This window comes from Spodoptera frugiperda, chromosome 22 (genome assembly GCF_023101765.2).
Source record: "Spodoptera frugiperda isolate SF20-4 chromosome 22, AGI-APGP_CSIRO_Sfru_2.0, whole genome shotgun sequence".
NCBI classification, from domain to species: domain Eukaryota; kingdom Metazoa; phylum Arthropoda; class Insecta; order Lepidoptera; family Noctuidae; genus Spodoptera; species Spodoptera frugiperda.
Genome location: NC_064233.1, coordinates 3,894,850 through 3,919,858, shown reverse-complemented (window position 1 = coordinate 3,919,858; position 25,009 = coordinate 3,894,850). Strand labels below are relative to the sequence as shown.

The following is a 25,009-nucleotide window of genomic DNA, read 5'->3' as shown; positions in this document are numbered from 1 at the left end:
AACTCTTTATACTTTTACACTCAAGAAATTAAAAACCTAATGGTATATTTTTTTACTAAAGAGTTGGCAACATCGATATTACTAGATGGGATTCCCTGACTGACAAGCGGTAATGCGGTGAATGAATGTTCATAAAACGCGGGGATTTCCCGGTTCGCTTTTATTCAGTTAGATAGATAGTCTAGATAGATATAGAACGAAAGCCAAACGAAATCGATCAATTCATGTTTTGCATGTGTAATGTGGTGGACACGTATTTTTTTACGTAATTGTTTTTGTTCAGCGTTATTAATTAACTATTACAGTGCGTGTATGTGTGGGGTGTTATTTGGGAAAATATGATAACAGGGCGGAAGAAAGACCCGCTTTGGCGGAACTTTATAGAAATTCCAGCCTCTTCGAGTTCTACCACTGGAATTGGCAGAAAAACACTCAGAGCGCAATGCAAGCATTGCAGGACAAACATAGTGGGCCTAATTGCTCGTATGCGAACACATTTGGAAAAGTGTTCAGATTACGCATCTAGAAATTCGAGTGCATCCACCTCTTCTTCGAGAATACAAATCTCTGAAAATTATTCAAGTGATGATGGTAAGAAAGTAAATAAATGTATATCTATCCATTAACTATTGTCAAAGATCAGTGAAAAATAATGTCATACTGTTTATAAAATGTTAGCAACATTTTGTAAGTTTTATAGTCAATAAATAACAATTGTTATTGCCGGTCCTGATACATCCTCACCGACTACTTGAAGTGTGGCCGTGTGTACCTACATGACACAAAGAATGCAACCTGGATGATTAAAATTCTAGACAAATTATGTTATTTTCTTTTTGTAGATAATAAAGTACAAAATGTTTTGGGTATTTATAAATTTCTATGTTTTTAGGCTGCAATGCTGATGGAATGCAAGTCAATATCAACCCAACAGCTGAAAAAACGAGTCAGGCTCCACAAATGCCGATGCCGACACTGTCGAAGTCTTATTCAGGAGGCTCAATGTCACAATACATAGTAAAAACATCGGAAAAGGAAAAACATAATATTGATATTCAGGTTGCAAAATATTTTTACGCCACAAATACTCCATTTAAGGACTCTGAACATCCAGAATTTATCAAGATGATGCAATTATCTCGACCGGGCTATTTGCCACCAAACAGAAAAAATATAGGCGGAAAACTGCTGGATGAAGTATATGATACCGTAAAATCAAATATGGAAAATAATTTGAAAAGAAAAGCGGTTTGTATGGCTCTTGATGGTTGGAGTAACATACGTAATGAGCCTGTTGTGTGTATTAGTGTAACCACTACTGAAAATGAAGGGAGCGTTCACCTCATAGATACAATAGACACTTCTAGCAACAGTCACACTAGTAATTATCTCTTAACTCTAGCAATAGAAAGCATTAAAAAGTGCCAAAGTTTTGGTTGCAATGTACATAGCTTCGTAACTGACAACGCCGCTAATATGGCAAAAATGCGAAGACAATTAAAGGAATTAGAAGATGATCAGATTGGCGATGTTATAACATATGGGTGTTCTGCTCATTTAATTAATTTATTTGCCAAGGATATTGAAGAGGCGGAGATAAAAAGTAATGTAAAACAAATTATTAAGTATTTCAAATATCATCATTTTCCACAAGCAAAGTACAAGGATGCTGGTGGTAAAGCACTTGTACTACCTCAAGATGTACGTTGGAATACATTAGCAGATTGTCTTGAATCCTACTTAAACAACTGGCCCTGTCTTGTTAATCTATGCAGCGAGCACAGATCTGTATTAGATTTAACAATCGTAAGGAAGGTCCAAGATGTTGAGTTCCATGAAAATGTTGTGAACTATTTCAAAAAGTTGAAGAAAGTAGCCATTGCTCTCGATCTCATTCAGAAAGACCTGTGCGTCCTAAGTAATTGCACACATATATGGAAAGATTTACTCTCATCGGACTGGTCGCCAGAAGAAGCAGATAAACTTAAAGCAAGATTTAATGCCGCAATGACACCAGCACATTTCGCTGCTTATATATTAGACCCCAATTATAATGGAGAAAGTCTATCAGAAGAGGAGGACACAATAGGCATGGAGTTTTTAGATTCAAGCTGTCCGAATGCCATGAAAGATGTCCTGGCGTACCGTGCGAGGAGTTATCCTTTTTTGGAGTACATGTTTAAAAAGACCTTTTAATGAAAACGCATGTGTCTGTGTGGTGGAAATCAGTGAGTACTAAAGTGGATCCAGGGATGATCGACATTACGTCTCAGTTATTTACTGCAACTGCTTCCTCCGCAGGAATAGAAAGGTTATTTTCGTCATTCGGACTGGTACATTCAAAATTAAGAAACAAGCTCGGCACAGAGAAAGCTGTTAAATTGGTTGCAATTATGAGGGCTCTTAATCAACATAGTTCGGGGGAGGAAGTTGAGGGCTGAGTAGAAGACAAGAGATGGGAAGGTGATTGAACTTGATTGCATTTATTTGATTGATTGATTTAAATAAATAATTATTATAATTTTAATTTTTCTGTTTTTTTTCATTTTATCTTTTTTTTTCATTTTATACATATTTACGTGTTTAAAACAAGATTAAAACATGTTTAAAACAAGTCAATTAAAACAGCAGTGAAAAATTAATAAAAAACATGTTTTTTTTGTTTTTCAATTAAAACATGATGTTTTTTTCTTTATAAAAAAAACATGTTTTTTTTCCAACCCTGAAGGTCGAACTCTGGAGTCTCGTTCTAACGACTGATGGATTAACACAGGCTTGTCGACTGTATCAATTGCTGTGCAATGTGTCACGGGTTCTTACACGGAACGCCACTTGTGTGATTCATAGATTGTGATTTTTATTATAACTTTCATGACACATACTAAATTAATTATTAGGCTTCCTCATGTATTAACTGTTCGACAAGGAGCTTGGCAGCGCAACCATCGCCGCATCGTGGGTTGCGGAATGCTGTTCATGAATATGAGCCTCCAGCATGGCTTAAAACCAGTCAAGTTCCTCGTCTAGCAGCTACGTGAGTAAGCCGATAACAATAATTAAACATAGATTACTGTTCACTTGTTCTGAAGTTGGGTGCAATGTGTATGATTATTTGTGTATGTTTGTAAATTATGGGAGATCTATGAGTAGGCATGTAGAATGAAATAAAAGTCCAATAAATAAATTAGCTTATTATTTTATTAGTGCAATAAGGCATCCTTCACGTTTGGTATAACCACTCGCATCCAGTGAAATGCATTGACTTACATAATATAATTAAAATAACATTACTGTTACATTCAATTGAAATATTATCCAACTTAAAACGCTGATATTGGTATAATTTTGGTACGACTTTCTTTACAAACGCTACTCCCACTGCTCGGCTCCTATTGGTCGTAGTGTGATGTTTTATAGCCTATATAGCCTTCACACATAGAATTATTCGATTTGAACCAGCAGTTTCGTAGATAAGCATTGAAACAAACAAACTCTTCAGCTTTATATAACATTAGGAAGTATAGACATCGAGTCACCAATACAATGTGAACTATCATGCGTTATGCATCCCAGCGTCATGTCAACCAGTGAATTATCGAACTTTACACTTTGTGGTAGTTTAGTATGAAAAATATAACACTGGGAATAGGTTTACTATGAATAAGATCACTAAAATTGACAATTTTTTTACATCATCAATTATTTATCAGTCACAAGACATCCTTTGCCAGCGACTGTTGAAGGTGACATGTATTTTACTTATGTATTATAAAGAAAATCTACAAAATTATACCACTACCAGCATTCCAAATTACAAAACTGTCAACGAACATACGCCGATAAAATGGCGACACAAATAAAATTAATTTTGAGACAGACAGAAAGCTCTTAGGATATCTAGCGCATCCATCTATTTGAAGGTATTTAAAATAAAACAAATATTCTAATAAGTTGTATGTTCATATTACGAAAATATGTACAATTTGTGATTGTTAGCATAAAATGCATCTGTTTTATAACACAGACTAAATTATTCCTGTTTTATTGTCCGTTTGAACAAATATCAAACTGAACTTACACGACCAAGCTCCAAATATTAAAAATAACTATTATACCAGTCATTTACATATGCATAAATATCTCCAAATATGTTTCAGCAGTCATCAGTCGACTGGACAATCTCCACACTACATGAGCTGCTGTTTACATGTGAACATTAGCTCATGACGATACCTAAGTACGTGTGTCGCCTGGACAGTCACCGCTACCATCAGTTGACTGGACAATACCTAAGTAATGATGTTTTGGTAAATATAATTATGCATACATAACGGGACTATAGTTAGGCGTATTATTATAAAAGATCATAGATATATAAGATTAGGAAATAATACTTTTACTCAATAGAGTCGGCCGGTGAGCGCACGTCGTCAATTTTGAGTATCATCTTGACGAGTTGCGTCGCGAGTGAAATCTGCTGCTTCTTTGAGTGAAGTGACTCTATCACGTTCATTGCTTTCATGTCATTTGATCCTGGAATTCAATTATATGTTATATAAAATGCAGTATGTTTCCTAAAACTTGTGTACCACTGGACTTTAACAAATAAGTTACAAGAAAACTCAAATTAGTATTATGTAGCTATTCTTAATTAATACCAATGGAGACTTTTAACACACACACGTCACACCTTTTATGCCCTTTTATAACGGTAGACAGAGGTGCACATTACGGCACGTAATGCCGCTATACAATGTACACCCACTGTTCACCATTTGTGTTATAAGTCCCATGTAATAGGGGGTGAGCTGGAGACTTTTAAGTTGTTGTAAAGTGATGTAGTGAATTTAAACTTATAAAAATCTTTAAAAAGAAGTATAGGAACAACGGACGTGACCTATTGTTTCCTATCATTTGCATTTATTTAGCTTCAATACACGTAAGGGGAATTAGCTATTTGGTAATTAACAACAAAAGTATAGCAGTAAATGTTGCTTACCTTTGCCCATGCAGTCGATACCAAGGTTGGGGTTGTTCTCCGACGCCTGGCGCGACTTCACCTCCGACAGCGTGTCGATGGGGGATAGACCACTGTTACAAACAACAATATACTATTAATACAACAATACTATAACTAGAACTGTATACAACAAGAAGTATACTTCTTTTGCGTAAGTTCATAGATAGAATTGTAAGGATAGACCACTGTTACAAACAACAAGATATTATTAATACAACAATACTATAACTGTATACAACACAATATACATCTTTAAAAAGTAATAAGTTCATAGATAAAGTTGCTATAAAATTTTACTGCCTCGTTTGGTCGAGTGGTCGCAAGTGCGACTGCCGATTGTGATAAAAATAAAACTAACGAGTATACAAAAAAAGTTTCTTTACGAAAGTTGTTTGTAATCACGAGTACAATCACGTGTGTAAATATCGTTCACTAATTACCAGTGACCTAAAAAAAGGTATTTATGGTGGTATACTGACCTGTTCTCTGCGAGTGCGAGCGGTATGGCCTCGAGTGCGTCTGCGAAGGCCCTGTATGCGTACTGGTCGAGCGACGACACCTTGTCGGCGGCGCGCGCCACGGCCAGCGAGCACGAGATCTCCGCCGCGCCGCCGCCGTACACCACGCGGGAGTCCTACGGACGTAGAATAAATATAAATAATACAACTTGTATAGTGTTGATAGCAACTGGTGTGATGGCTTGGCACTTGACTGCCATGCAACAACAGTACGGGTTCGATTCCCGCAAGCAACTATTTCTGTGATCCACAAATAGTTTAAAAAAAAAACATTGTGTGAACTTATTAAATAACTAAAAATGTCTCAGGAGAACCGTACTTCGACACGAATGGCTCCTCCCTACGAAGTTATACTATGGACTCACAGGATGCCGGCGTAAAACAACCACAGCTATGTGAGTGAGGTTACCCAAGGTATAATCGTCTTTTCCAATATACAATTTTCCAATTTAACAAGCTGGCATTGCACTTGTAACTTCATGGTGATGAAATGTTCCACACAGCTCAGATGCTTGCTTACCATCAAGTGATCCATCTACTCATTTCTCGCCATAGGCCATAAAAACTGCCGGACATACCTGCACAAGACTGCGCACGATGCAGAGCGCGTCGTGCACGGAGCGCTTGGCCTCGTCCACGATCATGCGGTTCCCGCCGCGCATCAGTACCGTCACCGCGCGACTGTTCGAGCACTCCTCAATCACCAACATCTCCTCCTTGGACGTACCGAACGCTGGAGGAGAAACATATTGCAGTATTAATTACTAGTGGAGCGCCTGGGGGTTTTCACCTCGGATTAGAGTTACAGTGAATGAATTAATATGATCGATGTGGGATATTGTTTTTTAAACTATAAATTGCAATGTTTACCCAAAATTTTTTTGTGCTCTCCATTTTTTTATTGTTTAAACAAATTATTATAAAAAATTAATGTTTGACCATATATTTTCACTTTAAACAGTATTTTACAGTAGCAACGACTTGAGCGGCTTCTTCTGGTGTCGTATCCAAAATTTTTGGAAATAAAATGAAGCGTTTTTGCGGAGATGTGTACGATCAACTTTCGATAAGCCACAGATAAAGTTAACCTTAATGTGGAGGTTTTATAGGGGTAGTTTGTGTTATAACTTGTTGGAGTCGTAGTGAGCAAATACTCTAGTCCGCTGAATTAAGTTAAATATTTTAAAAAGTACTAATACAATTTTTATAATAATGGTACCAATATAAAGCTGAAGTTGTAAGCTTTCTAATGGTATATCGGTTTTTAAAAGCAATTCAGTATATTTTTAAGAAAACATCTTCGAATGCGCACATGTAGGTTGAGTCGATTTGGGTGCTCGCGAGTGTAGTTTATACTGCAGTGTATCATGTTTACAGTGCAGCGGAAATAGTTGTTCCAATACTTCACCTATTATACAGATAGATGAAGTAGAAGAAAATATTTGATGTAGACAACCATGTAATATATATTTAAATAAACAGATTTTGTACAAATATTTTTTTTTCTTTTCATTAGTCATAATTAATTACCGTATTTTTTTCAATGTACACAATAAAGTGCGTTTCATTTATAATTAAACTGGCCAAGAAGTTCCATTGTACATAGCAGCTGTCGCTCCGCTCTCCCCTCCACGTTTTTCTACCTGTTCAAGATACTGCTATTTTTATACACAGGTATCTTTGAAAAATGTTCCTATATGTCTACTCAGGTAAGATTTAACATATAAATAAAAAAAACACTGTTTAAAGTGAAAATATATGGTCAAACATTAATTTTTTATAATAATTTGTTTAAACAATAAAAAAATGGAGTGCACAAAAAACGGGTAAACATTGCAATTTATAGTTTAAAAAACAATATCCCACATCGATCATATTAATTCATTCACTGTAACTCTAATCCGAGGTTTTACGGTTTTGAATGCTCCAGGCACTCCACTATACATGTTTTAGTGAAAAGAACTAGGTTAAAGCCATTTTTGTTATATGGGGTGACTGGTAATTAGTGTCCGATAGAGGTGTAGCAAACCGTATGTATTCGGTACTGAGTAACGGGTGCGCCCTCTGGTACCGAGTAACGAAACGTTACTCTCGAATGTATTTCGTTATTCGCACGATCTCGTTCCTCGTGTTTAACCGAAACGCCTGATTTAATTTTAAGAACAAAAGATTTTTGTTGTTTAAAATATATCTTTATTTAATATAAAAGATTTTTGTTGTAAAATGTTTTTGTCAATAAATAAGTTAGACACATTTGTTGCTTTTTCATTATAATTTAGATTCCGTGAATAGTTCATTTGCAGTTACTATACGCGTACCAAACGATACGATATACGAATGGATTCGTTTCGTTGGGTAATACTGATGTACCAAAAGTAACGAGTAACGTAACGATACGATAGTAACGAGTACTCATTTTTATAGTAACGAATACATACGGGTTTGCTTTTTCTTGTTACTTTCACACCTCTAGTGTCCGATATTCAAACACGTGATTGTACTCATGATTACAAACAACTTTCCCATAGAAACTTTTCTTGTTAACTCAATAATTTTATTTTTATCACAATAGCAAAACAATAATGTATAACAGTCACTAATTATCAGTCACCCCTATATTCATGTGCGGCGCTAAGTCGCTATCTCGTCTAATGTAATGGTAAACGATGTGCAGCCTATTATAGAGCACGCAAAACATAAACAACATAGTAGTTTAATTAGTAATGGAAGAATAGAGTAGACTATAAAATACATTAGTCACCACTATTACAAACCCGTGATGTAATGTACTCATACTACAAACACGGGACTAAAGTAACCGTCAAAAGCTAAAATTATTAAACAAACTTCTTTACTAAGTAAACATTTTATACTGCGAGATAATATCAACAATTCAATCGAAAAATATAGACGTATAAAAGTAACACCTATTTAATCAGTCACCCTATATTTTAACGACGCAAAGCGCTATCGTTTGTCTTGGTACCGGAACGCGTCTGTCGGGGATTGTAAACTATCGGGACGCATCGCCATTTTGAAATAAACAGTCATTCGAGTTTCGAATGCAGAGTTTGTTTCAATATATCGCAGGTTGTTATTGTTTCATCACTTTTTACTTTTACGTTGTGAACTCCTGAACACTTGGCTTCTACGGGGACTTTAGGTAGATATTTGACAGCAACCAAGCAGCAGCACTAGCTCTCTGATAAACCAAAATTATTTAAACGCCTGTGATTATCCAACCCAAGTGTATTACAAGTATGACTATGATTATTATTTTCTTACGAGAAGAGGCTTAGTCTAGCTAGAGATACCAACTATCTAGGTACTAAAACACTACTTACTCAGTTCCCTGACCAGTCCACAGGAGCCGAGTTTGTCAGGAGTGAGCTCCTCGAACCGCGGCACGATGCGTCCACCGGTGGCGATGGCGATGAGCTCCATCTCTGGACCTCCCACCCATCTCACTGCTGGCAGACCTTCGGCCAGGAGAAGGTGGTTCGCCTCGTCATCGAAGCCCCATTGGCAGATGGCGAGGGTTGCACCGGCATCCTGGAGGGTGAAGATGTGGATTTAAGTTTAATGTGTATGCTGAACTGATAAAACTTTGGAGCCGCAACTACAGAAGTTGAATAAAGGACTAACGCCCGAATACTCAAACGCTACTCAATTTTAAGTTTTACTTAAATATCGTGCTATCTCTGTCATTTTATAAAGAATTGATAGTGACAGAACTACATTTGAGAGTGTCTTAAAATTGAGTAGCGTTTGAGTATTCGGGCATAAGCTATTTAAGATTAATAAAACTGAATAGTATTAAATCAGGAGACATCAGTAGGAAGGCAGCATGCGTGTATCACCACTGACATTCTGTCACTTGCACATCGCATGATTTGTCATCATAGTCTCAACCAGCTAATTATTTATGTAAAAGAACTGCTGCAAATTAACCCAATCAACTTACAAATTAAGACAAACAACAAAATCATCATCATCATCATATCATCCAAAAGACGCCTACTACTATACATAGCCCTCACTTACATAGATACAATCTATCTATATAATACAAAAATCAATTTCTGTTCGTTAGTCTCGCTAAAATTCGAAAACGGCTGAATCGATTTTGCAAATTTTGATCTTGAATTATTTGTTGAAGTCAACAGGCCGAAGATTTAAAACTCATCAGAAAATAATATGTTCGACACGGTACGAAGTTGGCCAGGCCAGCTAGTACAGTAAAACACTTTATCTTTGATTACCTTAACTTTGTGCACCATCTCCAAGAACTTGTCGTGCTCGTACTGGCGCAGCTCGCGGTACTCGTCCGCGGAGCCCACGTGCAGCTTGTGCTTCGTCTTGGGCTTCGGCGGCTCAAACGGACAGGTCAGGATGGCTAGCTTCACGTCCTGCGAGGGGAATTTTGGGTTAGAACCTTTATTGTTCAGGAAAATTGTTTTAAAAAAAACCTTGCCCCACTTTAGGATTTTCTGTGTCGTGGGTCTGTGCGTTTACAAACATCCAATTTCACATACACCTGACACCCAGACAATCTGTGGATCACACAAAGAGTTGTTCCGTGCGGGAATCGAAACAGTTGCCCAGCTACCGCGTCAACCGTGCATTCAAGAGTCATTAGAGTCCACTACAAGTCTATGGGTCTCCTCTACATAAGAGGGATTTGCCATAATTTCCACGCATTGCTGGCGGATTAGAGATCACAGTATAAAAGGTTTCAGTTTATCTGAGAGCACTGCTGCTCAGACTCCGTGTTACTACTGAGAAATTTTCGAAAAACCGAAAAAAGTCCAGTATTACTTTGCCATACCCGGGAATCGAACCTGAGACCTCTTGTCCAGCAGTCGCACTTGCGACCACTCGACCAGCGAGGCAGTCAAAGGCAGGTCAAAAAGTACTACAAGAAAAACATACCCTCAAAGTCTTAGGCATCTGCGGGTGGCTCATGGTCTTGTCGATGACGACTCCCTTGACCAGCATGGAGTCCTCCATGCGGCCTCCGACCTTGCCTTCCACCTTGATCAGCTCGAAGTTCACGTCCCTTTTCTCCAAGTCCGCTACCGAGAGAACAGCCTGCGGAAAGAATAATTGTAAATGTGAATTAGTATTGTTTTATTAGTAAAATCTGTTCTAGCATTCTTATAATTTGAAACTAACATTTCAATATGAATTAATGTATGCTAAATAAAGCAGCTGAAGATACAATTTATTATTGTGTTTTGAAACAATCTTATACATAGTTTAATTTTATGGTAATGCAATTTAATTTTAATGTGATTTTTTGACTGATAAATTGAGACATCAGTAGGAAGGCAGCATGCGTGTATCACCACTGACATTCTGTCATTTGCACATCGCATGATTTTTCATCATAGTCTCAAAATTAAAATTATTAAACATATTTCTGCCAAATAGGTATTTACATCATGTGAAGTATTTTATATCACTTTAACCGTATAAGGTATTGGCTTAAGCTGTAAAATTATGCATATTTTGTCTACCAATAAATAAATAAATACTACCGAAAACATTTAACGTATCATACCCATTGTTTTCAATGCCAAACACATATTATTCTAAATCTATTACGTTGAACACTATAATACACTCCTAAACAAAGCAAAACTACTTAATAATAATAATAATAACCAAAGGTCCGGGACCCTGTGGTCCCGTGATTATGTAAAGAACATACATAATAATAATAAGTCCGCAAGGCAGCTTGTGGCGAGCTGTTGGGCAGTGGCGACCCCACGGACCTGACTCCCGGGAGAGGCCCTACTTTTTAACTCCGGTTAGTACTCGTGACTATCCGGAGTGGCCTCTCCTACCTCACTCTTGCCTTAATCGGCTGGTTTGAGTGGAGATTCGCAAGAGTGGAGTTGCCTTCAGCTCCACTTGGGGGAAGGACGTATCCCAGTAAGATGCTGGTAGGGGTCTTGACCGTACTTCCGGGATTGCTCTGATAGCCGTGGGATGCCCCCCCTTCCTCAAGCAGCTCAACGGATGTTGCTTCCCTTGTCGCTACATGCTAGCGGCCGTTTCGGGGGCCCACTATTGAGTTTGCGAGTCACCCCCTGCCTGTTTATCCGTATTTTTCAATATTGGTCAGGGGCAGGGGCCATAGTCCCCATAGTTAACCGGTTAACTATTTCACAGCCACCCACACCCATATCCCTATCATTTCCTTTTACCATATCTCGCAATAGTCCTGCATCAACCGGGGATTGTCCTTTGGTGTACTTCCATAGTGCATACAGGGATAATCGCCGGCTGATGTCCCATTACATTTAGATCAAAATTGTTCAGCGGGCCTCTGCGAGTTGGCTTCGGCCCCTCGTACGCCTTCCAAAGGTCCGGGACCCTGTGGTCCCGTGATTATGTAATGAACATACATAATAATAATAAATTTATTTGTAAGAATATTGTTTTACAAAGGTGTTACAATTTAAATAATGCTCATAACATTCTGCTGTTCCCAGCGTACAAATATTTTAGGATTTAAATTAAGAGGATTAGAGTAATTTATATTAAAATTAAATATACAATTCAATGTCAAGAATAAGGAGAGATTTAAATACCGTCACATAAAAACATAGCATAATTGTAATGTCAAAAATAAAATGCAATGTCAAACAAATTAAATTCTTAAATACCGTCACATACCAACATAGGAGCATAATTTGTAATGTCAAAAATAAAATACAATGTCAAAAAAAATACAATGTCAAATGGAACTATACAATGTCAAACAAATTAAATTCTATTCAATTAGCACAAGAGTCAGTCATCTAATTTTAATTTCGAAACAAATTTTTCGTTTAGAAACTCAGTTGTTGAGTAGTAACTCTTTTGTAATAGGAAGTTAAACAATTTCTTTTTAAATGTCATAAAGTTAAGAGTTTTAAATACATTGGGTAATTTGTTATATATTTTAATTGCCATACAGTAAACATTATTAGAAAATAGTTGAATTCTTTGTTGGGGTGCACAAATTTTGTAGATATTTCGAGTTTTTCTAACATAAACATCATTACAAAATTGAAACAAAGCTACGTTTTTATGTACAAAGATACAGAGTTCGAATATATATAAAGATGGAAGTGGCAATATTTTGAGCTCTTTAAAGATTGGGACACAGCTTTGTAATGGGTGGGCTTTAGTCATTGAGCGAATGCATTTTTTTTGGGCTCGGAATGCCTTAATAAAATCGACAGAATTTCCCCATATAATTATGCCGTAACGAAGAATTGATGCTACATAACCGTGATAGGCATTAAGTGCTGCGTTGATACCAACCACGCGAGTTATTCTGTTTAAGACAAAAACAAATCTTTGTACCTTAGTGCATAGTTTTTCTATATGCACTTTCCAGTTGCAATATTTATCCAATGTTACCCCTAAAAATGTCGCACTTTCAACCTCTTCTATAGCGTTATCTGCATATTTTATGTCTAATTGGTGACGTGTACTATTGTAGGGTTGGAACTGAATAAGTTTGGTTTTATCAATATTTACATGTAAATTGTTGTCTTTTAGCCATTCAATTATTTTGTTTAATGTGTCGTTAATCTCTTTTACATATTTGTTGATATTGTTGTCAGTGAGTTCAATGCTAAGTGTAGTATCATCAGCGTACAGAATGCAAGAGTATGGGGTTACGTTGGGCAAGTCGTTAATATACAATAGAAACAATAAGGGACCTAAAATACTGCCCTGTGGAACGCCACATGAGTTTAGGCGATAAGTGGATCTATATGTTTTCTTTTCTGAGAATGTATGTCTAGATATTTCTACGCATTGTTGGCGATTATTTAAGTAAGTTTCTATCCACTGTAATGCGTTTCCTCTAATCCCATAACGGTTAAGTTTGAAAAGAAGTAGTTTATGATCTACAAAGTCAAATGCTTTTGACATATCGAGAAATATCGATGCTATTGGTTTTTTTTCATTCAGACTAGAAGTAATTAGTTTCATTAGAGTAAAACATGCAAGAGTTGTGGATTTATTCCTTCTGAAACCGAACTGTTGCTCTTTTAAAATGGTTTTTTTTATTATAAAGGAGTGCAGTTTATCATACATGACTCTTTCAAAAATTTTGGAAATTACCGGTATTAGAGTAATCGGTCGATAGTTGTTCATGTCATTTTTATCTCCTTTTTTGTATAATGGTTTAACTATAGAAAATTTTAATCTGGTGGGGAATAAACCTTGAAATAATGATAAATTGATTATATGAGTGAGTGGACGTGATAAATATCTAGAGCAAAGTTTCAGAATTTTTGTGTTGATGTCATCATAACCTGTTGAATTAGTAGAATTTAGGGAATTAATAATTTTATATACAGAATCTTCATTAGTTGGAGTCAAGTAAATGCTATCTGATATGTCAGTGATGGTATGTTTGTAATTAATATGTGTTTTAGAGTCAAGGGATTTAGGTTTGTTTGTCATGTTTATAAAAAAGTCATTAAATTTATTCGCGATTATATCGGCATGAGTATAAGTGTCCTGATTAATTTTGATACACGTAATTTCAACGTTATTATCTACATCTGTACTATTCTTTTTAATAATGTCCCAAGCGGCTTTGCATTTATTGTTCGACTGAAGTATATAACGCGTATTATCAATTTTCTGAGCATGTAATATACACCTTCTAAGTATACTCATGTACTTTTTGTAGTTTTTTAGGTTTTGGTTTTTATTAGAGTTTAATAATTTATATTTTAGGTACATACTTCTTTTCCTGACACAACATCTTTTTATTCCTTTTGTTATCCATTTACTTTTCGGTGGCTTGCTTGTGATTTTTACTTTGAGTGTGGGAAAACAGAGGTTGTAAAAAAGGCATAGTGTATCATGAAAATGATTGAAAGCTATGTCAGTATCGTTCGCGTCGTATATTTCTGAAAAAGAAAGAGACGATATGCATGACATAAACTTTTCTATGTTGTCTTGACTTAAATCTCTTTTCATTTGAAACCAAAATTGTTTCCTGCATCTATCGGTGTCTACATACCCATTGAAACTAATGGACTGACCGGTCTCATGATCAGATAATCCAAGGGTATGTATTTGAGGCTGAACGTTAGGTATATCGCTTGCGATTAGATCTATACACGATGATTGTCTAGTGGGTTTAATAATATGGTTAGTTATGTTATAGTTCTGTAAGATACATTCTAATTCTTTAAAATTATTACTACGCTTTAATGCGTCAATGTTCCAATCTCCACATAATATTATGTTATTTTTATTTCGTTTTGTCAATCTCATTAAAATAGCATTAAGGTATTTTAAAAACAAACTAAAATTAGAATTTGGAGTGCGGTAGATACAGATGACAAAAACATTAAGAGTGATAATCTCTATTGCGCAATATTCAAAATCATATACTATAGGCGTAACCAGGTTAGGGATAGGTTTACATACGAGATCCTTTTTAACCATTATGCAGGTCCCGCCTCGCCGCTGATGAGGTCTTGAGAAAGATGAGACTAGCTTGTAATTTTTTATTATTAAATTACTTTCTGATCCACGTTTTATGAATGTTTCACAAAAACATAAAATATCAATAACTGAACCTTTTGTACCTAGTTCTTCCAAAGTTATTTCTAATAAATCTTTTTTATTTAGTATGCCGGCAATATTTTGGTGAAGTAATGTACATTTACGATTAGCCTCGAAAAAATGTGGATTTCATTTTCATTCCTTTATTTTCTTTTTGTATTGGAATACTCAAATCGACATCACAATCAATCGAGTATGTTTGAATGTCTAAAAGTAAGCATTGAAAGATAGTGTCATATACACTTTTTATGCCGTACTTATTAATTTTTCCTGTACTACTAGAGAATTGATTTAATGAAAGATCATAATTTGTGTCAAAGAGATATGCATACTTATAATATTCCACATCCATCCAGAGTAAATTATTAAACATTTCAATTTTGTAATTCAGTATCAAAGCCCCTCGTACAAATGTCGGGCAGCATATAATAATATTTGTATGGGTTATCGGTTTTAATGTTTCCCTAATCAGTTTAACAATAGTAATTGGGTCCTCAGTGCCCTTAAAATCTTGTTCACCTATCATGATAATACAATAGTCGTCTAAATTAAAATCTTGTACTTTATTATGAACATTCAACAAAAGATTATTTAAACGGCTGTTAGGATATAAACAACGAATATATTCAAAATATTGGGTATAGGTATTCTCCAACACGTCCTGTATATCACCATTCTGATTCCAGTTGCTGAGTATACATAGTTTTCTTTTCTTTCTACCCGTATCTCTATTAGGTGTTGTCTTTATAGGGCTGACAGGGCTGGCGGGCATAGCTGGTAACTTTGGCTGTTCATTTTTATGCGTGTTGTAGTTAGCGTTGTTTGACTTAATTCCCTTGGCCGATTTTTGTAATGTTTGGGAAGGTGTTTTATGTGGAGTTGAATTTCTTAGTTTTCTAGTTGGAGTGCACGTTTTGCTCGTTAACTTTTTTGTCGCTTTCTTAACAATCTCATGTTTAGAATTAATTTCTTGTAGTTGTTTTTTTAAATCTGAATTTTCTAATGACAAGTTACTAATTTCGTTATGGGCTATAGATAGTTCCAACTTCAGATTATCTATTTGACTTTTTAATTCCCTTATTTGTGTGTTATTTTCGTCGTCTGGCAAGCTACAAGCGGTGACATCTATTGATGAGTTGTTGGAACTAGTGGTAATATTGTTATCTTTGGAATCTGAAAGCGATTGTGTCCTTTTTTTTCGTCTAAACGTAATTGTATCGAAGAAATCCATGTTCCACGCTCAAAAATCCGCTTGAAAAATGCTACAAAAAGACGAAGCTGTCGGCGGGACTCGAACTCACGGATGCGTGTTCACAAGTCCACTCTCATACCGCTGAGTCAATTTTGAGTTAGCGTTATGGGTGAAATAGTTGATGTATTTCTCATTTATCTTTATTTGAATTTGCAGTTCCGTTAATACCCACGTTCAATTTATCAAAACAAATCAGTTAATGATTCTCACTTTTTGTTATTTAACTTTAATTATGCACTTTATTCACAGTTTTAGTAGTGTTTATAAGGTGGATGCACTTACGGGATGATAGTAATATCAGCGGTAACTGTCTTTATGAGCTTATTAGAACTTCACTCACAAAAAAGTTTTTTTTGTAATAACTTTATTATTCACAGGTAAAAATGTTAGATAACACTTGCACTTAATTATCGGTGTTTACTCTTATTGTGACACCACTATTGGACCTTGAAACTATAATTAATTAATTTTAATCAATTTCTATATACGGAGCCGATGTTATTGTTGGCACTAGCGCCATCTATCCTCCAAAAAATACATTTTAGAAAAAAAAAGCAACTTACATCGACCGCAATCTCAGCCATCAGACGGTGGCACTTGACAACTACTTTACTGCCCAGCGTTGTCATGGCAACCTTGATCAGGTGCTCCCTGGTATCCTTGTTGACGGGGAAGGCTTCGCTGATGCTCTCCAAGTTAGCCAGTGCGGTGGCAGCGGCCATTTCAAAGCCATCCGCTACACGGATCGGGTGGATACCCTTGTCGAGGAGGTTGGATGCCTGTTCCAATAGGGCTCCTAGGGAAGACAAAATAAAATCATTTATTATATAAATAAAAAGTTGTGTCTCTGTCAGACTCAGACAGTTTTTCAGTGATGTGGTGATGATTTACTTATTTTCTTTTTATAATATTTTTAAAACATAGCCCCACACTACCATTTTCTTCCGTGTTGTGGGTGCGTTTATTCATGAAACCTAGACCCGAAACAACAATTTGTAAACCAAAAAATATCATTGCTCCATGTGGGAATTGAACCCTTTCTCAGAATATTTACGTTAGTAAGCCATTGCTTTTGGTTATAAGTGGAAATGTTACGTGGAATGAATTTTCTTGAAACATAGAACCTTGATTCCATGAGCTATGTTTTTTTTATTGGCCACACATACCATGGGACAGTATTTACTTTCCAAAGTGATAGAACTTACCAGCCAACACAACAACTCCGGTAGTACCATCACCGATCTCATCGTCCTGACTCTGCGCCAACTGTACCAGCAGTTTGCCGATCTGGTGCTCTACATCCATCAGCTTCAGGATGGTGGCTCCATCGTTAGTGACTGTCACATCACCGTCCGGAGACACCATGAGCTTGTCCAGCCCACGGGGTCCCAGGGAGGTGCGGAGGATGCCCGCAATCTGACGGGCAGCTGAGATGTGCGACTGTGGAGATGGAAGTTAAAATTATGTGATAAGAAAAATAAATTGCTCACCCCCCTATACCCCTTCGGGAATAAAAGGTGTGACAATACATGACTAGAATCTTTGATTTGAATTTATAGAGTTTTTACTGGATTTTCTTTTTCTAGATATTTAATTCAAATGAATAATAATATTCAGCTTTATCTTATTCTTAGTTTTTATTATTTAATACAAAGAATGTCTATAGATGGACACAATGTCTTATAAGGCATTCTTTGCTAGGCAACTTCTTTTTTGTTCATACAGTGATGATTCATTTTCTATGAAGACCATAGAAATAGTATCGTAGTTACTCAGTGTTTTTAAAATTCTTAGTATCTTTTAGATCCCAAATTATTATTTAAAGTTCTTGTATTTTAATTTGAACTGGCAGTTAACAATCAATGATCTTTGTTATTGCAAATAGGTTACAAGATAACACTTTTACATGTCAATCTCTTAAATAATTAGATGAGGCTGACAAATAGATATTTAATTAATAAATAATTGTGAGTTACTAGTAGTAGATAATTCTTATGTACAACTCTGTCTCAAAACACTAGAATAGGATACTGAAAATTTACTATTCATCCTTTTCAATACAACTTCCATGCTAAATAAATTACTGGCAAATATATAAATATGTCGTTCTACGTGGAGGACCAAGGGGAGGCCTTTGTTCAGCAGTGGACGTCTCTCGGCTGATGATGATGATGATGATGATGATATAAATATGTATTATAAATAGAAAATAAACAATAATCCTATGTGTTTACAATAAAAATATATCAATATTTAATTTAAATCACTTTTAACTTTTAAATAAATTTTATATACAGTTCTCAATTTAAAAATTACAACTAAAATATATAAGGTTAGGTATTTCAAGAGAACAATGGAAAATATTAAAAATAACAAATTCTGAGACAAATTTCATACAAAATTATTAATTTTACTTATAATTGTAGATAATTTCGGGATCAAATAAGATTTTTAATAAATAGGAGCTGAATTTTAAGATAAAAATCTCACAGGTTGCCCAAAATTACGATCATGTGATTCATAACACCTGACTTTATGAATTCTTGTATCTTGCAAGAAATGCATTTTAAACTATAATTCATGGTTTAATAAGTCTCGTATGTCCATAAACTGCAATTTTAAGCCGAGTCTTATTTATAAAATGCAGTGGATTCAGTTTATTTCAAGATTTATCGAAGTTGTATTGACTAGTGTAGGTTATGCTTTTAGATACCGATTTTTTGTATGTTTATTGAGATTTTAACTGAATTACAGCTGTGGTGCGTCTGATTAACTATGTTGTTAGTATGTATAAGGATTTACTGTGCTAATTAAGAAAGATAATAGAAATAATTTACCTTCAAGGCATCGATACCGGTAAGCCGTTTCTGCCTATCTTGGTCCCTCAAAATGATAAATGGACGACCATACTCGTCAAAGGCTACCGCTCCGGGGAACAGAGCCATTTTTTAATATTTTATCACTTCACAAACTCAAGATGAAAGCAGATTTAGTTTCATAGATTTCACTACAAAATCGAAACAAAAACCAAATGACAGTTCCATAAATTGAATTTGACAATTCGTCATATGACCACAGACTAGGAAGACAAAAATTCCAATTCACGCAAAATATCCACCAGAGTTTTTCACTTTTATATTAGACAAAATATTATAGATTTAATTAATTTTATTGATTGAGCTTACTCTCATTTAAAAGAATATTACTCTAAGAAAATGTGCAGTAAAAATTCCATGAAGTACTGATATTGAATGTATTCATTAGAGCCACCTGAGCAGAGGTAACAAACACGTTTATCCCATCCTTCGATCAACAATACCATATTGTTGATCGCAGATCCCATCCTATAAGCTAGAATAGGCCATACAGAAACTGCGAGCAGATACCCTCCTCTTACGTTCCTTATCTAAATACCTAATCTTCTCTCATAGTTTCTGCCCCACATAGCAAAACTGTACAATGAGATGTCACCGGCAGTAATTTCGAACTGTATCCTTTAAGAAAAGATCATAAGAGCCTATTCCTTTTTAAAAAGCCACAATGCTTCTGTGACTCCTCTAGTGCTGCGGGTATCCATGGTCGGCGCTGATCGCTTACCATCAGGTGACCCGACTGCTCGTTTGCCCCCTATTCCATAAAAAAAACTTAATAATTATACATATTTTACATAATCTTCTTTAGCTGCCAACAAACACCAATTTGTTCTTAGGGTCGGTTCATATCTAACGGAACGTGTGTCGCGTTATCGCGTATCATCGGTCGCGTAACGCCAGAACATACAAAAATATAGAACAACACTGGACCGTTCACACTCAACCGATGATACGTCAGTACGGCCAATGATACGCTCGACGTAATTTACGTCAAATATGAGCCGACCCTAACTACATAATATTTTTTAGCTGCCCACCAATTCGCTCTTAGTGTTTACCATAAACAGCCCATTTTGCAAATGAAACAACCAAAATTACCCAAAAATATTTTTATTTCAACATCAAAGTTTTAGCACACTTGTTTCCATGAAGGTGGTTTGGCGTGGTCATAAATGGTAGCAAGAACGTAACATAACCCAACCACACATGACAGTAGAGTGACCCCATACAAAACTCGATCACAGAAGCCCCCTTTTAGAAATACGGGGCGGCCATCGTCACATTGGTAATCAGCTTGCACCTTCTTTAGTTTTACCAAACTTCTTTGCTGTGTGTTAAATGGCGGTGTAGTGCAAATGCCTCGTCGAGCGTACCTCGTGACGATTCTCAGTAACATTATAATTTGTTGATCCGCTTTCTCTTTAACACCGTTTGTTGATTTTATAATGTTTTTTGATTGATTGATTGATCAATTTGACAAATCGTTGTTGTTTTCGATATTTTTTTTTCGAAATTTCTTATTTTATTGTAACTGGTCGAAAGTTTTATTACGTACCTTTTTGGTGACCGTTGATTAAAACCTCATTTGTGTACTTCACCATAATAATATACTCGGGTAGATGCGTCCGCATCTACCGTAACAGTTACGTGCTGTTTATTAACCCTTAAATTCCTAACCCCCAAAAGGACCATTGCTTACCATCAGGCGATCTGTCTGCTCGTTTACCATATAACATGTTTATTAGTTTTTGTGAGTTTCCGATATTTCGGCACTGTTGCAAGCGTCATTATCACTGATAAATATCTGAACTAGAGTGATAAATATCCCGTTTCAAGTTCTAATGATATTACTAGTGACCATGTCAGTTTAAAAACTTATAAATCTAAACTAATATTATAAAGCTGAAGTTTGTTTGTTTGTTTGAACGCGCTAATCTCCGAAACTACTGGTCCGATTTGAAGAATTCTTTTTGGGTTGGGTAGTGCATTCATCGAGGAAGGCTATAGGCTATAAAACATCACGCTATAACCAGCAGGAGCCAAGCAGAGCGGGTGAAACCGCGAGGAAGTAGCTAGTTAAAAATAAAACAGCCAAACTACACAAAATACGTCTATATTGCAATCATCATAATTAATACATCATTATTCATTAGAGAGTAATTATCTATCCGTCACTGAGCCGAAGCACTGTCACAATGTCCGCACACCCACAAACTTTTACCGAGCGAGAGGTCTTATTCCGAAGACTTTCTCGCTCGTTTCCGACGCTAAATATCGAATCGTTCAAACGCCAACGACTTGCCCTCCTCATCATATTCTTCTTTAGTCACGCAGAAGGAGTAGAAGTCAGGATCTCTGAAGATTTGCTTGCCACCTTCCCAAGCGTAGGTTATTGGGTTATCTGGCTTCGTCACATTGACATCAAAGTGATCTAGAGCCAGGCATCTGACGTCATTGTAGACCCTGTCTCTAAAGCCTGGGAACATGGCGTTTCCTCCATAAAGGACGATGTTTTCTAGCAAACTCTCCGTGTGTTCCTCTGGGCAGGCGGCTATGGAATGCATGATTGCTTCTGGAATCCCCATCTGCGGTATTCCAACGTCTGATGGGTGGAACAGCAGTTCTGGTATGGCAAATCTCTCATTGTTCATCCGAAGAGTTTGCTGTTCCAAATCCTCGTCGGGTTTGACTATATCGCGTAGATACCCGCGGCGGATGGACGTGTAATCTGGTAGGACGTAGTCTTTCACTATCGTGTTTTCTGAACCTGTAATTAAAAAATAGATTTTTATATTTGGTTGCTGTTGTTTTGGGATAAATATTACAAAATTTGATTTCTTGAGGAAACCGATAATGGCGACCGCGGTATCTGAGTGGGAGTGTCTATCGTGATTGCAATCGTTGTCAGTACCCTTAATATGAGTTTGTTTTACGTTGAACGAAAACGAATAGTTTTGTGGGGCTTAGTCTATAATAAAGTTACCTGAGTGGAAATGAAATAAAATGAATGAACAAATGAACCAACCAATCAAAATGTCGAAAATGCTCTCATTTCGTTTTCGTTCAAAGTAAAGCAAAATTGTACTAAGGGTACGGCTCTGTTAAATAACTTTATACTTGGCCAATTACAATTGATCAATTTAGAAAGCTATTGGCCAAGTTTAAAGTATGAAGTGGCACCAAAGAAGGATGGTAATTAAACTATAAAAAAATATTTCTCAATATTTTTAGGGCATTTGTTTTCCTCCCAGCAGAGTTTAGGGCTCAACAAAGTTTTACTACTAATGATTGAAAGAATATTGACGGTTGAAAGGCTAATTGATCTAGGCGATATTTTTTTTCACACATTTGATGGAAAGGAATTCTCTGATTCCGAATATTGCATATAATACCAAATATAATTCAATAATGCAAAAAAATAAAATTTTGATCAATTTTATTAACCAACAATATGTAACTAACAAAATTCAGCAAATGCTTCAATATTTGAAAAGCATTCTCACCTTTCTTCTTAGCAATCTCCATGTCCGCCAAAAAGTCTTGCGACACAAAACATGAATCCTCCTTCGCCTGATTTATAACATAAGTCTCGTCCATCACATTCAGCTGTCTATACGACAATACCTCTTTCAAATGATTCGTCAGTACTTTGCCACCAACATCTATCCTTCTTATGCCCTCCCGGTATTTTTTCCCATCAATATAGGGAACTATGTTAGTAAAACTATACCCGGAGTCCACTACAAGGGTGCACTTGTTATTATGGTCCTTCCGATACTTGTATTCAGCCAAATCAGTCGCGTTTATGCGCAACAACGACGTACATTCGTATTCCTCGAAGAATATTTCCGTCATAGCCTCTTGTATGGATGCAAAGTTGAATAGAGGCTCAGTTATGATAAGAGGTGTCTCACTAAAGTTCACGGGACAGCATTCCTTGCTAAACATGTAGTCCCACACCGTTTTCTGAGTATCCCAGTTGATTAGGAACCCTCTTTGGAATGGCAGAATGTAAAACAAGCCTGATGCATCTCTGCAGTCGTCAATTTGGGAACCTATGAATGGACGACGTCTTTCCGACTTCGCTTTCATAATGCAGTTAGGGACTACCTTCGCCTCCATGTTAGAAAACCCCACTTTAGCCGAGTAGCCCCCATTATCGAGAATATAACAAGATGTTTCTGACATTTTTCGTTCTTCGCTTCTTTTAGGTTACCGGCTAAAAGGTCCCCAGTTAAGATTGGTTTCACACTGAAAAATGATCGTCAACTAACATTATACTTGGTTTAATTCAATTATTAAAATTAATACGCTAAAATGTTTTGTTTTTTTAATAAAAAAGTACGACGCGCTAGTACGCCCCGCACTTGCAAAACAAAACAGTTGTCACTGTCACTTTGACATTCATATCATAGACATAGGAATTGCTTTTTTTAGATTCTTTGAACCTTAGTCTTTTGAGATTTTTCTTTTTTACAGCTTATGGCGGTAAACGAGTAGATTGATCACCTGATGATAAGCATTCATCGTCACTAATGGAAACTCACAATACTAGGGAGTTACTATTGCGTTTCCCTTTGCTGATCTTTTGGGATTTAGAAGAAAAAACGTCAAACGTCGACCCATTAAATGTAAAATAAAAAAGGTTTTTGACTGCGTTTCTTTATAATATTAAAATGAAAAAACCTAAAACAAGAAAGTCATCATAAAATTTAAGCAGTCGGGACCCATTCTTAATATAAAGACTTTGTGAGGGCATATACGGCTGGCTTTCTAGAATGGGTCCCGACTGCTTAAATTTTATGATGACTTTCTTGTAGGGTTTTTTCATTTTAATATTATAAAGAAACGCAGTCGGGTTTTTTAGTTTTTTAAATTACTTTTTTTTTTTTTTTAATGTTATTTTTTTTTTTATTTTGATATATCCAGTGTCACTCTCACAGTAAATACGAATCCAACGACACCTCTCAAGTCAAAATCCATCAAGCCGTTTAGGCTGCAGAGCGTGCCAAACAATTATACATACATACATACATACACTCGAAAAACATAACCCTCCTTCTGGCGCAGTCGGGTAAAAAGACGGCCAACCTTAATACTGCAGTAATTTTATTATAATATTTTTGTTCTTATCACAAGTTTCGTTGCCTCAAGAAATCAAGAAATATCTAGTTCTTATTATAAAATGCTCCATGTGAGAAGTCATAGTGGGTTCTCCCAACCAAAACAAATGGAAATATGTAGTTAAAACTGAAGTTGATGAATATACTTGCTACACCAAAGAGAAAAAAAACAGTTAATTCTAGAACGGAATTTATTAAATCATAAATATGATTATATTGTACACTTTGCTAGCTTAAACCTAAGACATTTTGATGCAATAACACAGATGGTTGAAGCTTTACCTGAAAAAAGAAAAAACAATTACAAATAATATTCATTATTATACCACCATATACACAAGACACATTTTTATTATTATACCATTTTTTTTAAATGGTAACTAATGATTAGTTTCTACATAACATACGTAACTCACACAGTCACACCTGTGTCCCATAAAGGTAGACGGAGGCAATGGAACCCCAATTGTTACGCATCTTACATACTTCTTTTGCTTCATCAACAGTCATCAGTTTTGATTGGCTTTGCCCACATACTCATGGGAAAATAGCCTGTATTATTCCAGACCATAATCCACCACTGTTTCAAATGTCAACCTGATCCCTTTTGCCATTTTGATGTGATGTGTGTA

General features: G+C 36.0%; 3 protein-coding genes across 8 annotated transcripts in view; 1 reads left to right on the top strand and 2 right to left on the bottom strand.

Annotated features, from left to right (window-relative positions):
* Positions 1-19,442, bottom strand: part of LOC118279920 (T-complex protein 1 subunit epsilon) — a 324,585-nt gene extending 305,143 nt beyond the window's left edge. For 5 of the 6 annotated variants that reach the window (XR_007706701.1, XR_007706703.1, XR_007706702.1 and 2 more), the window contains exons 1-10: positions 19,219-19,441; positions 17,587-17,821; positions 16,945-17,177; positions 10,471-10,629; positions 9,801-9,947; positions 8,883-9,090; positions 6,117-6,271; positions 5,500-5,654; positions 5,000-5,091; positions 4,234-4,533 (exon numbers count right to left, since the gene is read on the bottom strand). Coding sequence is in view for 1 of the 6 variants with exons in the window: in XM_050702371.1 (XP_050558328.1) it covers positions 4,397-4,533; positions 5,000-5,091; positions 5,500-5,654; positions 6,117-6,271; positions 8,883-9,090; positions 9,801-9,947; positions 10,471-10,629; positions 16,945-17,177; positions 17,587-17,821; positions 19,219-19,326 (1,629 nt within the window). In the remaining 5 variants the exon portion in view is untranslated. Of the gene's footprint in view, positions 1-3,180; positions 4,534-4,999; positions 5,092-5,499; positions 5,655-6,116; positions 6,272-8,882; positions 9,091-9,800; positions 9,948-10,470; positions 10,630-16,944; positions 17,178-17,586; positions 17,822-19,218 lie in introns of those variants that run through there. The other variant, XM_050702371.1, reaches the window with a different exon arrangement.
* Positions 169-2,527, top strand: LOC126912070 (uncharacterized). Its single transcript, XM_050702374.1, has 2 exons — positions 169-591; positions 893-2,527. The coding sequence occupies exons 1-2, from the start codon at positions 339-341 to the stop codon at positions 2,194-2,196; spliced, it is 1,557 nt and encodes a 518-aa protein (XP_050558331.1). The 5' UTR covers positions 169-338; the 3' UTR covers positions 2,197-2,527.
* Positions 19,443-21,351: 1,909 nt separating the features above from the next.
* On the bottom strand, positions 21,352-23,650 carry LOC118280059 (actin-related protein 6). Its single transcript, XM_035599927.2, has 2 exons — positions 22,758-23,650; positions 21,352-22,021 (listed from the first exon to the last, which is right to left on the bottom strand). The coding sequence occupies exons 1-2, from the start codon at positions 23,440-23,442 to the stop codon at positions 21,522-21,524; spliced, it is 1,185 nt and encodes a 394-aa protein (XP_035455820.1). The 5' UTR covers positions 23,443-23,650; the 3' UTR covers positions 21,352-21,521.
* Positions 23,651-25,009: the final 1,359 nt, after the last annotated feature.

Coding starts and splice junctions, on each gene's coding strand:
- LOC126912070 (XM_050702374.1), top strand. CDS start 339: ATGATAACAGGGCGGAAGAAAGACCCGCTTTGGCGGAACTTTATAGAA. Junction 592..892: donor AAATTATTCAAGTGATGATG/GTAAGAAAGTAA, acceptor CTATGTTTTTAG/GCTGCAATGCTGATGGAATG.
- LOC118280059 (XM_035599927.2), bottom strand. CDS start 23,442: ATGTCAGAAACATCTTGTTATATTCTCGATAATGGGGGCTACTCGGCT. Junction 22,022..22,757: donor GGAGATTGCTAAGAAGAAAG/GTGAGAATGCTT, acceptor TTTTAATTACAG/GTTCAGAAAACACGATAGTG.